This window comes from Lepidochelys kempii, chromosome 4 (assembly GCF_965140285.1).
Source record: "Lepidochelys kempii isolate rLepKem1 chromosome 4, rLepKem1.hap1, whole genome shotgun sequence".
In the NCBI taxonomy this organism is placed as follows: domain Eukaryota; kingdom Metazoa; phylum Chordata; order Testudines; family Cheloniidae; genus Lepidochelys; species Lepidochelys kempii.
Window position 1 is genome coordinate 63,807,390 of NC_136383.1, and position 17,910 is coordinate 63,825,299.

At 38.4% G+C, this 17,910-nt stretch overlaps 1 protein-coding gene across 9 annotated transcripts in view; it reads right to left on the reverse strand.

Moving 5' to 3' along the window:
- The window catches only part of FSTL5 (follistatin like 5), a 564,833-nt gene that overhangs the window by 43,363 nt on the left and 503,560 nt on the right, over window positions 1-17,910 (reverse strand). For 7 of the 9 annotated variants that reach the window (XM_073341501.2, XM_073341502.1, XM_073341509.1 and 4 more), the window contains 3 exons: window positions 14,274-14,300; window positions 10,351-10,469; window positions 3,958-4,107 (listed from right to left, as the gene is read on the reverse strand). In XM_073341501.2, the coding sequence (XP_073197602.1) occupies window positions 3,958-4,107; window positions 10,351-10,469; window positions 14,274-14,300 (296 nt within the window). The remainder of the gene's footprint in view (window positions 1-3,957; window positions 4,108-10,350; window positions 10,470-14,273; window positions 14,301-17,910) is intronic. The other 2 variants (XM_073341505.1, XM_073341508.1) reach the window with 1 other exon arrangement.

Genomic DNA, 17,910 nt, shown 5'->3' on the forward strand with positions numbered 1-17,910 from the left:
GTTCTTGTGTGATGAGAAGGATTAAATAACACTTCTTTATTTACTTACTTTCTCCACACTAGTTTTATACAGTTTTATCTTGAGGAATTAGAGTTTAAGTGATAATCAACTTGAAATAATTATGCTCAGTATTTAAGTAACATATTACTAAAAGAGAGGACAGCTAGAAATGGAACAAGAGACTCCAAACTCCCTTTCCCCCCCAAAAAAAAAAACAGATAAGGGTTTAAATTAATGATGGAGGAGTGCATCAAGCAGGTCCTGTCTTCCTCTTGCCGGACAATGGGACACAGCAAGCCCAGGGAAGAGGAGGTACTACCTGCATTCCTCCTGCTTGTATCACCCCACTTTTACCTGCAGAGTCTGTTTCCTTCCCAGCAGGTCCAATCAAGTCTTTAACCCACTGAGCCAGGTGGACTGCATTTTAGGAGGTATGGCCTTATTTATATACAGAGGAGACAGGTTTTCTAGATTTTACCTTAGTTACTTACAAAGGAGGCAATCTATTAAGGAGCAGCTGAACAAACAGCTTACTATTGTATTTTCGAAGAAACTTTGACTTTTTGCAATTTCCTGTGCTAGGAAATTATACTCATATGAACAACAGAAATAAATACTTTTCAAACAACTGACCTGAGTAAGAAGTTAAACTCCCTTTTCACTCAATTTTAAGGTATATATTTACAGACCTAACTTAAAGGGAAATAAAAAATTACTAGTGCTTAGAGGAAAAAAGGGTGTGGAGGTGAAAGCAGATGTCTTATTAAAAGATAAGGAGAAAAGGACTGTTTCTGCGGTAATACCAGCAATGCTGAGCAAAGTATTTCCTGTACTATGTGTAGAAACTTTTATGGACTTTTTTCTTCTTCTCTACTCAAACACTCGGAGACTTTTCAGGTTGTCGTCAAGCTATATATTTTAAGTATGTGCATGGTTAACAGCAACCAGTCATCTGAGGCAAGTCCCATGGTATTTTTGCAGTGATTGGCTAAGCGTATCCCATGTTCAGGAAAATCAGTTGAGCTCAAAAGAAGCTCTATTCAATCACTTCAATAGAGAGACAGGCTGCCTTTCAGTTCATTTCTCTAGTCCAACAGTTATTCTCAGTCCTATTATCCTACTTCCTATAACAATTTGAGGACTATCTTATATTTATATTTGTCTGAATTAAGTATTTTCAAGTTTATTGGGGGAAAATGCATTTCTTTCACTAAGTCTCCTTGTACCATTAAGACTGAGGCTTATATTCCTGGACAAAAGCCACCTCTGTAGTTCCCTAAGTTGGTGTCCAGCAGTATTATCATTTGATATTTTGCTTTATATAAATATCTCTCAGTTTTACAATAGCAATTTTCCTTGACATTCAAATTTTTCTTTTGCAAAAACTTAGATTTTCTGGGGAAGTCATCCTTGCACTGGCAGTAGGGTCAGTCTGGACTGGTGGGAGGTGGCTTGTGCCTCCCATATTAAGGGGATGTCTTAGTCCCTGGTGCAGAACAGGATAGCTCTGTTCCCCATCCACAATCCTTTCCCTCCCCCAGCACTAGGGACTCTTGCAGGGGAACACAGAGTGGGCTCCAGAAAAAGGCCTTTGTTGTTGTTTTTAATTTAGGGTAGTTTAACGATGTATTCCACTGCATTTTATGATGACAAAAAAGATAATTTTAAAAACAAGTAATTGGAATGATACCTCAAGTAAAAAACTTCGAGTGTATTTGCATAGTTTTTGTTAGAATCCTAAAGTGTTATTAAAATCAACTTTATATATTGTTAAAAAGCATGTGTTATGCATCAGCATTACATCATGTTACACAGAATCTTGTAGACATTATGAACACTTGTGCGATTGCAATTTGAATGAGAACATGCACTGTGGTATAAGAAACCCTCACTGAAATAATTGCCTTTTATTCTGAGGATGACAGCTGAATTGTTAACAAGTTATTAGGCTTATTCATGAACTGAATTCATAGATGCTTGCAATAGAGTTAAATTTATTTTAGCAAGTGCAGAGTTTTACTTTTAAAATAAGTTTAAAGATGATTCTACATGTTCTGAAATGGACAGTAATTAGAAAACTCCTTTGCTGGCAAAAGACTGTTGACAGTTCCAAACTGAATGCCTGTAATTGGTTGACCTGTGTTGCAGCTGGAAACAAAGTAAAGCTAATTTTCTTGGTCGGATGACAACAGTCAGAAAGACTGTATAGTATAATATATTCCACTGTAATAATCTTTGGCTTAAAAATGAAAAACAGAGTATAATGCCTTTGTAGAGGTATTAGACAAACTGAACTAAGAGGAAAAAGAATTCTACTGCAATTGTGCCTTTGTAAATTTTATCTGTCTTGTTATGAACTGTAAACACATGAGAGTTTACAACAAGTAACCTCTTCGTATTTTGGAGACACATTTTTAGACATTGTAAAGCTTAGTCTATTATTCTCCAAGCATATTTTTGTATTTGAGCATCCCATGTAGCTGGTGATAGAGGGCCTGATCCTGCTGCCATTAACGTCAAGTTTGCACGGAGTTCAAATGGGGCAATATCAGGTCCACAGTGCTCAGTCTTGTAGTACTTACTCACATGAATCCTCATCTTGATTGACTTAAATGGAAGGACTCACATGAGTAAGGACTACTGGGTTATTGGCATCAGTATGACTGTACATGTGAGTAATGTCACCAGAACCGAGTGTATCGTAAGATTTTACATTGCCTTGTTAACAAATCAAAACTGTACACCATGGAGCAATTGGGAGGGATTCTCACCTCTGCTTGAACCTTTCTGTGGAAGCATAAAAGAGCCTGAAGACCTCTTGATCCAAATGAAGAAAACAGGTTGCCATAACTTAAGAAGCCCCTCAATTTGTCAAAGTCATGTTGGGGGCCTCCCTACTGCCATAGCAGCCGAGAATTGAGAGGACAGAAAGGTGGCTTAAAGTCACCTTGAGCTTCACTCTCCCTCAGCTGTGGAATTTTGTGCTCTTGCAATGCCGTCAGACCCTGGTCGTCAGTGGGCGGGATCGAACGGGGACCTCTGGAGCTTAAAGCATGAGCCAAAAGCCAACTGGCTGTTAGCTAAGGCTGTAGAGCAGACTCATTAATTGCTCTAAGTGGTCTCCGTGCCACTAGATGGGACAGAACACCACACCCAGGAGGTGTGTAGGTTACATACTTCCCCTAGCTGAGGAAGCGTGACCCGAGCTTCAGAGGGCTTCCCAGCTGAAATCCTGGATGAGCCCCCACCTATAACACACAGACCCTGACAGACATTGGCCATCAGAGGGCAGGATCGACCCACGGACCTCGGGTGCTTAGTGCATAAGCCTCTACCATATGAGCTAAAAGCCAACTGCCTGTTAGCTGAGGCTGTAGAGCAAACTCATGAATTGCTCTCTATGTGGTCTTGGTGCCACTAGATGGGAAAGAACACTACACCCAGGAGGTGTGTGGGTTACACTGTGTTTAAGAGGCACAGCACAGAACCTAACAAGTAGCATCTTGAATGTCTGTATATAGGGACTGTAACAACATCTAAAATGGATACTATTTTTTTAACTGACAAATTTAAAAAAATCATTTTCTGATGGAGCACCCTTTAAATAGTATATTAAAATATTTTTAATGTTGTACTGATTCTTTATGTTTCTAAAGGTCTTTTCAGTTACTTTCTCTCTTGCTAACTCTCTATATGCAGGGGAAAAGTGAAAGTGACTAAATACAAACTACTGTCAAATACGCAAAGTAAACAAATTGGTTTGGGGCAGGAAGTGTTCATTAATTACTTTCAGTGTAAGTAATGTTTGGTGTGAATTGTAAAAACAATATGTTGAATTGCTTTCAGACATAAAAGGTAATTGTCAGGTTGACTGTGTCCCTGAAAAGCATATAGAGAAGCAGAGCTGGAGATGTTGCATCCATACTTGTCATTAATTGTAAAGTTAGAAATAAGTACCTGCACAACTTTTTGGGATTGTACATCAACAATAAGCACTCTGTCCAAAGTAGGCTGAGTTACGTAAATGAACTTGTCTTTGATATTAACAGCAGATGCCCACACACACCTCTGAACAGTATCTCTTTGAGCTTTGGGACAAACTTCATCCTATAATGCAAGAGAAACAAATGAGAGAGAAATGAAAATCAAAACAATAAACTCAAGCAATGCAAAAGATTAGTCACAATTACTGTTTGTAACATGTTTCCTCCTGAATCAAATACAAGGGATATTGCATTTCATCTAAGGAATTAAAAAAAAAAAAAGGTTAGAGTATAGACTATTCCAGGAGTTTATCATCTTAGTGTTAAAACCAATGTGGACAACCACCTTTAAGTCAGATTTTTTTTCAAAGTCTCTTAGGTGAAATCCTGAATCCATTGAAGTTAATAGCAAAAATGTCCATTGAATTTGAAGCCTTAGGAAGAATTTGAAAAATATTCTGTTTAGAGATGTACATCAAGGGTTTTTTTTCCTGTTTATTTCTCCAACTTTTACTACTTGAATAAATGAAGACTTGGCACACCACTTCTGAAAGGTTGCCAACCCCTGCGATAGTACATAAAAAACATGCCCTTTAAAGGAACATGAATGCAGAATAAAATTCCCTTGGCACTGGCTGTAAAATTGTGCTAGTTCAAGGAACAAGATATATTTAAAAAAAGCAGCATGAATTTAGATGAGGGAAATTCTTGCATATTTATTAAAATATTGTTTAACATAGCTCTTTGTTGTATAAAGAGTATGCATGTAAGGCTGCTAGTATGAGCAAGCAAATATGTAACATGATCAATAATTGTCAGATTTCAAGTGATGGGAGTTTCTATCACCTTCTCTGAAAGACTATCCCACAGACCTCCTGGCCATCACTCCTTCAGAAAGATCCATGCTGATGGCCTCTGACACCTCTTTATGCTCAGGGTTTATCAACAGGGAAATTATTTCTGATGCTCAGCCTAAATGTTCATTTTCTCAGTTTTATGTAATTAATCAAATGTATAACCTTTTGGATCACTCTAAAAATTCTCTTCCCTCCTGCTGGGACGATTTGAGGACTGGCACTGGACCTAAGGTAAATTGAGTTTGAGACCCCTAGCATAGATCAAGCTATTTGAGAATTTTAAAATGTATCTCTATGTGAAAATGAAGTAAAAATCATGAGACCCATGAAACAAATTTCAAGTGCTAATATTTTTTTTAATTTGCAATTATGTGAAAGTAAGCTGGAGATATGGAATATTCAGAATTTTTTTCTCTCCTATTCTACGTCACACACACAAAATGTAAAGCAAATGCTGTCTCAAATAATAAATTAAAGAGGTGGTCAAATTAAAGTTTATAAATTAAACTCCCAATGCAAATGCAACCATGGAGTCACTATAGTGGCTTTATGATTTTTTTTAAAAATTCCACAATATGCTAGCTGACCCTTGCTCTCCCCCAAAACATCCTCTACAAAAATATATAGAAAAATTCAAATCAGTGGTATAAAAACACTACAATCTCCAAACTCTTTTATCTAAAATATGATTTTGTTTCCCCACATGAATCCGTTTCCCATTTGTTTCCCCAGTTATTCATTCCCCCATTTATCTGGCATTCGAGAGGTCCCAGAAATATCGGGGATTAATGGAGCTGAGATTTTGCCTTTTAAAGAAGTAAAAATTATGTGAGGAGGCTGAATTTGGAGTTCTCTTTAAAACTATACTCTCTGCTATTAAGAGTCAATATTAATTTCCCTTGGGGTTGGGTAACAGGATAAAATATTTTTTCCTTAAAGTATAGGTATAAATGCATTTGTTTTTTTTTTAATTAAAAAGTGAGCAATTTACCTTTTTTTCTAATTTAGCCTTTGTACAAGACAAGCAAACATCTGTTAAAAGGCAATGGAAAAAGTTAATTTATTTCATTCTTTTCACCGCATTTCCCTACTCAGAAAATGACTCTCCTAAATCAAATCAAGGGATGGTAGAAAATAATTCCTTGGATGTACTGTAAAGAATGTTTGAAGATGTTGGGGCAACAATACATTCTAAAGAGAAAACATCTGTTTGTGGACAAATTTTACTTTAATCCAAAGCCACTGAAGTCAATACAATGATTCCATTGTCCAGCTATACCAAAAAGAGGACAGAAGACACTTCATATGGTTTTAATCAGGCTACAACTTTATTATTATGTCTGGCATGACCCAGCAGCTCAAAGTATACAGTGCAGATAACTCCATGTTCATTCAATATCTACCTGGGGGGCTTTCACCAGCCCCCCCCGCCCCCTTTTCCATCCAGGTACCCCAGCCAACCCATAGTTTGGACCTTACCAAGCTCTCCCCCCAAACAAATGACAGTTAAGGTGGGTTATAAGAAAAGAGGGTGACTCCCTGCTGTAGCAATCATAGGAGCCCAGAACTCCCCACCCCCATTCCACACCTAAACACCTCCTTTTAAAGTCCTTTACCAAGCCATTTATCTGGTCACTGTATCCCTTCCCTGTGGAGTACCTGCACTGGACTTCTACATCATGAGTTGCAACATCTTAGCCTAAATCACCATAACAAAGCCCCCTGAACCCACGGTGGGGAAGGCAAAAAACAAAACAAAACAAAACAAAAACCCACTCCACCTTGGCCAATCTGATGGTGAGGGAAAAATTCCTTCCCTAGGAGGGGGCAAACTAGTGTGAGGCCCACAGCAGGTCCTGAGTCCTGACCAATCCTAGTATTTTGCCACCTCCAAGGATGGGGAGGATAGGTGCTGCTCCGTCTGGTCCAGGAAAAAGGGGCTTGTTCTGCCGGGTTGGCCCCTTTCTAACTCCGCAGCCCTTCCAGTCCCTGGGGATGAGTCAGCATCACCACATTGACCCACTCTGCCTTTGGCAGCAGCTTCTGAGCCCCTCTTCCCCCCTCCAACCCATAAAGTACTATTCCCTCTCCTCCGGCAAGCTGGACAACACCCTCCCCACCTACTTAAAGGTGCAGTGTGGCCAATTGTATGTCATGGGCTTTCAATCAAGTTGTTTAAACACAGATTTGATAATCTGATGAACTCTTATTACATAATTGTAATTAATAATCTCAAAAAACCCTCTTTCTGCTGGTTAGGGCTTACGTTTTCAATGCAAATAATTTTCCACAAAAAAGTGTTGGACAAAATTCCAGTCTGAAATTCAGGGTGAGCACCCCACACATATCTCACAAAGAGTACAACTGTCTTTGGGCACATTGAACCAGTCGTGGCTTTTTCAAAGTATACAGTGAAGTATTGCTTCCCTTTCATAATCTAGTCCTTCGTTTGCTAGTGTAATTCAGCTGAGATAGACCAGCAACCTGAAAAAGCTAGAGGACTGTGTATACTGTCCCCAGAAAAACTGGTTGGTATCAGTGTTAGCTATTGTATGGTATCAGGTTGTACAAGATACTGTATATGTTATTATGTGCGCTCATTTTAGAAGGACAGGATCCTGGTTTAAAACGTTAAACCTGTAATTTAACAACAACAATTACAACACAATTTCAGGATAAGAAATAGTGTTAAAGAATCTGGCCCCATTAGAACTTTATGTGCTTAAATGCTGTCATGAACTGGTATAATTGTGTAGAGGACAGACAAGGGTTGAAATATTGGCTCCACTGAAGTTAACGGGAGTTTTGTAATGAACTTCAGTGAGCCCGGGTTTCCACCAGCCTCAGGGGAAGGGAAAGAATCTGCGTTTTTTGCTTGTTTTAAGAGTAACTCAATGATTTTCACTCTGTAAGGCAAAAGATCCCCTGCACAATGGTAGAATGGTAGAACCAAAGCCATCTACGAAATATTTTAAGTTCTTCATTATTGCTCTCAGAATAAGTGAGATCCCCTTTCCTCTGGCACAAATGTAATGAAAGGAATCAATACATTCAGAAACTTCTGAAAGGAGTGTAGGCTTCTATTTTTCTGGGGAAAAAACAGAGCAAGTTTGGGATGCCACTGAACAAAATATGGATGCATGCAACAAAACAAGGCTTCAGTCCAGCAAAGTACTCAAGCACATACTTAACTTTGAAGATGTGAGTAGTCCCATTGATTTAAATGTTAAGCACCTGTGTAAATGCTTTGCTGGATTGAGGCTCAATAGAATGAGTGCCTAGAAAATCTTAATATATACTTGGTGGGAACTTACATTTTCTCTCATCAAAATGTAGACATCTAATTTACTGAACAGAGTGTACACAACTACCAAAGAGCCCTAAATATGAGCTTGAGTGTATGGAGCATTACATCAGAAAGGTGTTTAAGAAAAACTAATTCAAGGAGCTGTGCATATGCTTCACTTTCTTCTTCTTCCACTGAAGGCCTCATATTTAGAAAGCTTTGTAAAAAAAACACTGCATGGTTTCTTGTAGACATATCAAAGAATTAAATAATGGAAATGTTTCATTCATGGTAGGTATATTAAGTGGTGGGGCAAAAATGTATGCACAGCTATAAAAGTAGATATATCTAAAATACTACCCTGTAAAGCTCTCTGGCAAAGGAAGCCGGAAGAAAGAATAACTCAGAATGCATCACATGAACCCTGACCAGTCAATGAGCACAAGCTGAAAGTTGATGAAATCTGACACTGCACCAAAATTGATTTTTTATTTAGAACAAACCCAGAGCTTTTTCCAAAGAGGTATGAAAAAGATAACAACTGACTCCTTTGCAGAGTGGATCTAAAGTTCCTGCTCAATGAGTTGTTTTGAGTAGCACACAGCTGCTGTCTTGATATTAAGAGTGTATATAGGGAATTCTGTTAAATTCACACTTCAATCCTTCTTCTAGGAAGAAAATCTCAATGGACTTCTATTTGTCCTATCACACTCCAGAATCTTTCACTGAAAATCAACCCCTTTTTCTTGGACAGGGAAGTGAAGAGTGATTTAACAAGTATTTGTAAAAACAGAAACAAAAAACCAAACAACAACAATGAAACAAAACACACACACCAAGGTAACTGTCTGAATACTCTCATGTTTCTTTCTGCAAGATAAAGTCCCCATTAACCTGCCTATTCAAGGGAGGAAAAAGTCAGTCTTCTGATGTACGTGCAGCACTAGTATTGATGTTAATGGAGGTGACCCACACATTCAAGGGCAAAATCTACTGCTCCTCCCTTTTAAAAAAAATATATATATATATCCATGTACTACCTTATAAATTTTATACATAAATCAAAATACATTCTACAGAGGCGCCAAGTTTGTTCCTATTTAAAGAAAAGAGTCACTCTCTAACATTTCCTTGGCTTAATTAGAATGTTATTTTGGAAATGGAAAGCTGCAAAAAAGAAATGTGGTTTTTTTTTCATTAAACTTACTTATCCATACCATTAATCATTCTGAAGATCATTAAATTCTTAAACAAAACACAGGATACATTTAAAATATGCCACTCTCATTTTCACTTTAACCCAATAAAATTTTCAGAGATTTCTTAAATAATCAGCTTTTGAATTAACCATCCATAAAGAAAGGTCTTTAGCTTATTTTTGGCTGTGTCAACCTTATTTAACTTAAGCGGCACAAATCAAGGTATGATTAGCTGCTGAAAGTATAATTATTCACAGTAAAAATATATCTTGCTGTTGTGTATTGCATACTATGACTTCTGTAATGACAGCTGAAGAGGCAAACTCCATAGAGACAGTTCTGTTTTTTTTTTTAACTTAATGTACTTTTGGTAATTGAAAAACATTGCATGGGGGATTGCTCATGGATTGTTAGACTGAGGTTTTCATCTAAAGCTCCATCAGTCAAATCCAGTCCAGATGTGCAGTGAGAAAGAGTTATTACCGTTCGAAGGCTTTATAATGGACTATACAAAATGAGTTAATCTAGATACGAGCACACAAGTGTTCCTATCGGAAGTGCCCATCATCCCAGTCAATAATGGAATGAGTGGATATGGAGACTAAACTACTGTTTACAGAGTGCTTTACAAACACACAAAAATTTAACACAGAAGTGGATGAAACTGGGTACAACACCAGTCATTGCAAAGAGATGCAACTGCTTACATCAACTTTAATTGTGGTCTTCTGGTGTTAACTATCTCCACTGACTATGACAATTTACACCAGCAGAGGTCTCTGGTCTCCGGAGCTGACAATCTAATTTAGACAAATAAAATAAAATGGAGAACAATACAAACAGTTCAGCACTGAGGCACATTGGTTTGTAGCAATTACCTGTTACAATGGACACGTAGAAGACTTCACTTTCCATGGTCATCATCCTGGCACATTTGACCAGCATTAAATTGACATTTTTATTTTAAAAGAAAAGAATCACTGAAGAAAAAAAAAACCCTATAAATAAATTCATAAAATACTTGCCTGAAACCCGAGGAGTTTTTCACTGGGCTTAATATGTCTCTGAAATTCACATTCTACAGGTTGTATCACTTTGATTCCATCTTCATAAAACACATAGAACATGTTCCCAATTCCCAGACCTTAGGAACAAAAACACATTCAAATGAACAAAATTAGAGCCTAAAAAACACACAACCAACTCCTCCTTTTGAATGCAAGCCCTCACCATATCACTGGCATGAGATCAATTTATTAATGTGCATGATGTTAATAAAGCTAATCCTATGGGATCTTTTATTGTTTAGCTAAAACAAAAAAATGACATTATTCAGGATTTCACATTGTTTTTTCCCACATGAGTAAGCCAGTGGGCTTCATGAACACAGACTTGGAAATGTATACCACATTGAGAGCTTCATTAAGGAAAATGATCATGTAATTTTTTTTTTTACATTTGGATCAAATGAAAATAAATTCCACATATTTTTCACTTTTCCTTTTCTGAGGGATGAGTTCAAATAATTTCTATAAAACCTTAACAGAACCATCCTGATTTTTAGTCATTCATTATTATATATCACATTTCTTTCAGTACTGTAAATAACATATTCTTTATAATATTTTATTGGAAAGTCACGGTGGAAGAAGAAGGGGCCTACTGTAATGCTAATTTGAACAAACACAAATGTTTAGCCACTGTACAATCACAGAAATGTAGGTCTGGACGGGACCGTGAGAAGTCATCTAGTCCAGCACCCTGTGCTGAGACAGGACAAAGTATACCAAGACCATTCCATAGATGTTTGTCTAACTTGCTCTTAAAAATCTCCAGTATCAGAGATTCAACAACATGCCTTGGAAGTTTACTCCAGTGCTTAACTATCCTTACAGTTAGACAGTTTTTCCTAGCATCTAACCTAAATCTCCCCTGATGCAGACTAACAGTATTACTTGTTGTTCTACCTTTAGTGAACATGGAGAATAACTGATCGCTATCCTCTTTAATAACAGTCTTCTAATACGTTTATATGTCCCTCCCCCCGTCTTCTTTTCTCAAGGTTAGTGTGCCCAGTTTTATCTTTCCTCCAAAGTCATGTTTTCTAAACCCCCTTTTTTTTCCCCCTTAATTTTTCTCTGAACTCTGCACTCTCTAATTTCTCTACATCTTTCCTAAAGTGTGGCACTTAGAACTGGACACAGTACTCCAGTTGAGGCTTCACCAGTGCTAAGTTGAACCCCTGTGTCTTACATACAACACTCCTCCCCCACAAATTATATTAGCCTTTTTCACAATTGCATCACACTGTTGGCTCATATTCAATTTGTGATCGACTATGACCCCAGATCCTTTTCGGTAGTACTATTACCTAGCCAGTAATTCCCTGTTCTCTAGTTGTGCATTTGATTTTTCTTTCCTAAGTATAATACTTATCTTCATTTAACTTCATTTTGTTGATTTCAGACCAATATTCTAATTTGTCAAGGTAATTTTGAATTCTATTCCTGTCCTCCAAAATGCTTGCAACCACTCCCAACTTCTTTTCATCCCACAAATTTTGTAAGCAAACTCTCCACTCCTTTATCTAAGTCATTAATGAAAATATTGACTTGTACTGGACGCTGGACACACCCATGTGGATTAGATACTTTATCCCAGTTTGACAGTGAACCATGATAAATACTCTTTAAGTACAGCCTTTCAATCAGTTGCGCACCCACCTTTTAGTAATTTCATGTAGACCACCTTTCCCTAGTTTGTTTATGAAAATGTTATGCGAGCCATGTGAAAAGCCTTACTAAAATCAAGATACCTCATGTCTACTGCTCCCCCCTCTCCACTAGGACAGTAACCCTGTCAAGAAATAGAAAACCAATTACGTGGTCTGGCATGATTTGGACTTGACAAATTCATGTTGGCTATTCCTAATAACCCTATGTAACCACCCTCTAGGAGGTTACAAAATGATTGCTTAATAATCTGTTCCACTATCTTTTCAGGTATCAAAATTAGGCTGATTGTTCTATAATTCCGTAGGTCCTCTTTGTTCCCCTTTTTAAACATAGATACTATGCCTGCCTTTCTCCAGTTGTCTGGGACCTCACCACATAATTGCTTCAAGGCCCAGATGAATCCATGCTGACGAATAACTACAACTGTGAGAGCCTATATTAACTGGACTGTCAATACTCAACTCCATCAAGGCACATCAATAAGTAAATATAGGACTTAAAGGAAAGGTAAGGATGGTGGGAGTGCTGCAACAGTGTAGAAAGGGAGAAAAGGCATACTTCCTCCTGGCTTTGCCTTTATTGGATGTCTGCTGTCACCTTCCTGCCAGCCGCAATAATTGCTAAAGGCACAGGGACTGACCTGACAATAACAGAACTGCCATTGGCCTGTGAGTGTTTGGTTACAGTCCCTGATCCACAAATAGGAGTCCTGGGGGCATACAAGAGTCTGGGACATGTTTACTCTGTTCTCATCAGTCCACACACTGGTACATCATTTTTTAATTATTAATAACTATTGTTACAGAAGCAATAAAAATGTGATAGGTACTCTCTAATCACAGAAGATGACAGAGGATCAGGCTTGAAAAGTTTACACTCAGCTTATACTCAGCAGACAAAAAAGGGCCAATAACGTACTCAGTTCTATATAAGACAAGAAATGAGAGAACCCTTTGCTAAAGTTGCAAAATAAGCTTGGAGGGTGATACATGTTGGATTCTCAGTCCCCAACAACTGAATCAAGAACCCTAGTATGTGACTCTCAGTGTTGTCTTGGAAAACTCACTTGAACTCTCTGGGCCAGATTCCCACCTGGTGTACCTTGGCTTAGCTCCACTGAGGTCACTGGATTGGCAGGTTTATATCGGGACCCGTAAAATAGGGATGTTGAAAGAACCTAGTTAATATTTGTAAAGCACTTTGGCAGCATAAAGAATATGTGCTAAGTTTTATTTGTAATTAGGCCATTTCCAAGTCAAATGTTATATTTTGAACTTTGATTTCTATGGAACAGAAAATTCAGTCACAAAAAGTGTATTTGTGTACCACGCATCAACATCTACCATGGCAAAAGAGCACTGTAGCACAGAGCAAAATCTGTGGGAAACTCAGCTACCATGAATCTTTCATTGGAAGTAATTGAAAAAAAAAAAAAAACCCTTACATTTATGGAAATATCTGAAAGTTTCCCTATAACTTTAATTGAATATACAGCTAGTCAGAGTTAAAAATAAAGGGTCTTATTAACACTTCGGTTTCAACATTTTTGCTTGTGCCTAGATATTGCTATGGTAAGTCATATTAAAGCACAGACTCAGATCCTGCAAAATACCTATCATTGGAAGTAAACCTTAGAAGGCAACAGTGTTCTAAACTGCACAAACACCTGATACTGCTTATGCCATAAAATGTATCCCTTAGAGAAGTTTCCAAAAGGTCATGAAATTTTCCCCCAGAGTCACAACATTATATCAAGAAGAAACTGCTTTGTCTTATGGACTAATTAACCAATCAGAATTCTCTATTATTCTGCGAGCTGCACAAGATGACACTCTTGACAAATGATTCACAGCATGCAGTCAAAATTCTAACTACAGATAGGCTGAATGGATGAAAGATTTATAACAACAACAGGACAAGCTAAGGGCAAAGCAACAGCCTGGATTTTCAATTCTGACTCTGAGTTTCCTTGTTCCTATACCCTTAACATTACACAGATGTAGGTTAAATACAAACAATAAAAAAGTTGTTGTAAATAATCAATTTGCCCCAAAATAAGCATGTTTATATAAAGGCATTAACATGCCATGATATTTTACAAAAAAACCCCTGCAAATGAAAAGATAATTACTAGAACTACTGACTGCTAACGAGAAATGTAATAGGCACAAAAGAAAAAATATCATAGTATAGAAAAAATAATGTGTTAGTACCTTCCTCTCGCCACAATATGTTTGCAACTGCAGCATGTAAGAGAGAAAGAACAGAAGAGACAAATGAACAAGAAAAAAACCCCATGAAATGGTATATCAGTCCCTGAAATAATTATGACGCTACATTTTCTGGTTCATAAACTAAAGAACTTGTATTTACAAAATACAGTGAATTTACCAAAAGTTTCATATCAAACTATTGTACTTCAAAATGGGAAAAGCAATGACTTATCCATGCTTGTTGTTGATGTTTTTTGCAATTAACATTTCTAGCCTTTTATTAATAATGAGTATGTTCAATATTCCATTACTAACATATCTCAAGTTTATGTTCATAGAAATATAGATAAGACTATAGCTGAAGATAATTTTCATCTACTGTTTTAGTGCAAGTAATGAATTTTGAAGAATTATTCATTTTAGAAAAAAGTGATGAGAGACGTACACACTTAAGAACATATTTATAAGAGGCACTTAAAAATCATTGTTACTTCTATCCTGCTGTAACATGAGTCCTGATCCTTCAAAGTTAATGGTATGTTTGCCATTGACTTCAAAAAGAGCAGAAAGGGACAATAACTTTGTGGGGCAAACACACATGAATTGTGAGTTGTTACATTTACATGACATCATGAGCCATATCTGAAATTCTTGCCTGAAGTGTTTGGATTTTTGACATGTGGGATGGAGAAAAATGAATTATACAAATTCTGCTACTCCTTCCATCTATATATATTATATATAGCACCTAAATATAACTACCCGCTAAATATTTCTAAATATTTAAAGCACAGCCTGAAGTGGAAGAAACTAATCAAACAAACACACGAATGCCTTGAAAAATAACTGTCCTCACAGATACATACATATTTCAAGGAAAAGGAACAAAGAGAGAGAAAAAAAGTTTTTGTAAGCCCCTGGAGAACACCATTAGACTTTTTTCTAAGTTAATGATTCAGAGGCTTTGGAAAACATGGCAGTTGGGTTTTTCTTATTATCTTATTGCCTCCTCATTGTATTTCACACAGTCTCTCTTAGTAGTATTGACTTGCTATATGACCTTAGCCATACTACTTAAAGTCACTGTCTTTCAATTTCCCTATCTGCACTAGAGGAGGAGAACGTTTATGAACATTCAGCACTTTCAGATCTATGGATGAAGTTTTCTATATAAGTGTAAATTATTAGTAGCAATAGTGAAATGTAGCATTATTGAATTTTGGAATCAAAGCTTCACTCTTCTACATGAGAGCATACATTATTAACATATTACTATATTAATGTTTATTAGCTTTATAACTGTTTAATTTTTGTGCCTTTGTTAATTGCCCCTTGGGCGTATAGTAACTTCAAACTCCCAACACTGTATTGTCTTCATTGTGACCCATTAATGTATTATACACTACAAACGGCTAATACTGATTGTGGTCCTGATTCTGCCACCCTTTATTCACATTATGACATTTCTACATAAGGGGGCACATCCTCCCTCAGTTGGTGTAAATTGTAACAGACCCATTGAAATCAAAATTGAGACACTGCAAATTAAAATCTGTTTGTATATTCTCTCAATTTATTTTTTATACTTGCTCTTTTGAAGTCAAGTTGGCTTCCTATTTCAAAAAGAGATTAACTTCAGTGGAGTTATGACAGTTTACACCAGCTCAGGGTCAGTCTCACTGAAAGCAGCAGGATACCTGGGGACAATCTGCAGAGTAAATTACTACTCAGCAACAGTGAGGGCAGAACTGGGCTCTATGTTAACAGTACAAAATATGCTGGGCTTGCAGTGTGATATTACATTGGCAATCACAAACACAGTACTTAATATGCCTCTGTTAGTGTAAGGTACAATATTTTTTACTTGGCTACTCATGTGTAAGCAATTTGGCTGTTTTGCTAAATGATATTTCTTTTGTCCTTGTGTAAAAGCGTTTAACAGTTTGAGGCAGATCTAGTCCTCTTGCTGTAAGCTGCATTCATGTAGGGATGGAAGATTAGCTTGGTGTCTTATTGACTGATTCTCTTTGTGAAGTAAGAAACCAACTTGACATAAAGAGGGCAAATATATTGTGGCAGAGCTCCAACCTTGTTCCCGTGGGTCCCGCGCTTCCAGGGGGTTTATGCTAGCTTCAGAGGCTCACTGCAACCCTCCACATAGCCCTTCTCTCCCAAGGGCCAGGGATACAGTCTACGGAGTCCTTTTCATCATAAGCCAGCAATGGAGGTTGGTGAGAGAATTCCCAAAGTCTCTGTTGCTCCTACGGACTTATGCCAAAACAGTTTAGCCTCCTGTCCTGACAGGGGCCTGTTTTCCCCTCCCAGGAGGTGTTTCTGTAGTGGAGGGTTGGGGGGAACCCAGGCCTGCCCTCTACTCCGGGTTCCGGCCCAGGGACCCTAATGGTAGCAGCTGTTGGCAGCCAACCTTTTACTGCCAGAGTTGCTACATTTTCCTGGGCCACTTCCCCACAGCTCTAATGCTTCTCCCTTACCTATGACTTGGGGGTGTCTTCATTAACCAGCCCTTCAGCTGCACTTCCTCTCCTCTGGTTCCTCTCTGCCCGACTGGAGTGAGCCCTTTTATATTATCAGAGGGGCCTTAATTAGAGTCAGGTGGTCACATTACCTTAATGGAGTCACCTGACTCTTTGCAGGTTAATTGGAATTAGGTGTTCTCATTAGCCTGGAGCAGCCCCTGCTCTGGTCAGTCAGGGAACAGAAAACTGTTAATCCAGTGGCCAGTATATCTGCCTTCTGCTTAGGCTGGGGGGCCGGTGGGCCAGTCTCTATTCCACCTTAGTCCCGAGGCCTGCCGGGGATATCAGTTGGCAGCTCCTTCACCGGGCCGTGATCACGAGCATGTACTTGGCACGGTTCACCCCAATCCCGGACAACTGCCCCTTTTGCGGCGTGAGGGAAACCCTGGCGCACGTCTATCTGGAGTGCGCCAGGTTGCAGCCCCTATTCCGGCTCCTCACGAATATTTTGTTAAGTTTTTGGTTGCACTTTTCTCCTCACCTTCTTATCTATGCACTCCCTGTCCGTGGCCCCACTAAGTCGCGGGACCTCCTGGTCAACCTCCTCCTGGCCCTGGCTAAAGTGGCTTAGGCTGGGGGGGAGGAGGGCCTGGATCCCAATAAGGCTTAGGCTGGGGGGGGGAGGATCCTTTAGCAGTGGGCTAGCCTGCCCATATAGATATATATTAAAAAAATTGAGATGGTATAAAATATAGATTTTAAATTGTGTTACTCCAGACAATGGAGAGAAAAACGTTGAATTTGGATTTTTTTTTCTACTTAAAGAAAATTTTCAATGAGATAATCATAGTCCTGCTGCTACAGAGCCAAGCATTCCCTCTTCTGCACAGGAAGATGAGAGCTGGTGGTACCCATAAAGAGAAGGAAGTACAGCCAATAAAGCATTACCCTTCCCTTCAACTTCTTTGAAGCCCCTCTTTGCAAACAACCTGCAGTGGAGCCTCTTCACGTGCAGGGGACACCAGCCCGAAGAGGGAGGGGGTGCAAAACAAGAAAAAACACTCTATATGTCATGCACCCCCAGCAACTCAATCTTTCCAAGAAAAAAAGCAAACATGGTAGTTAACACCCCAGCATTTAACTACCCTTTGTACATCTGC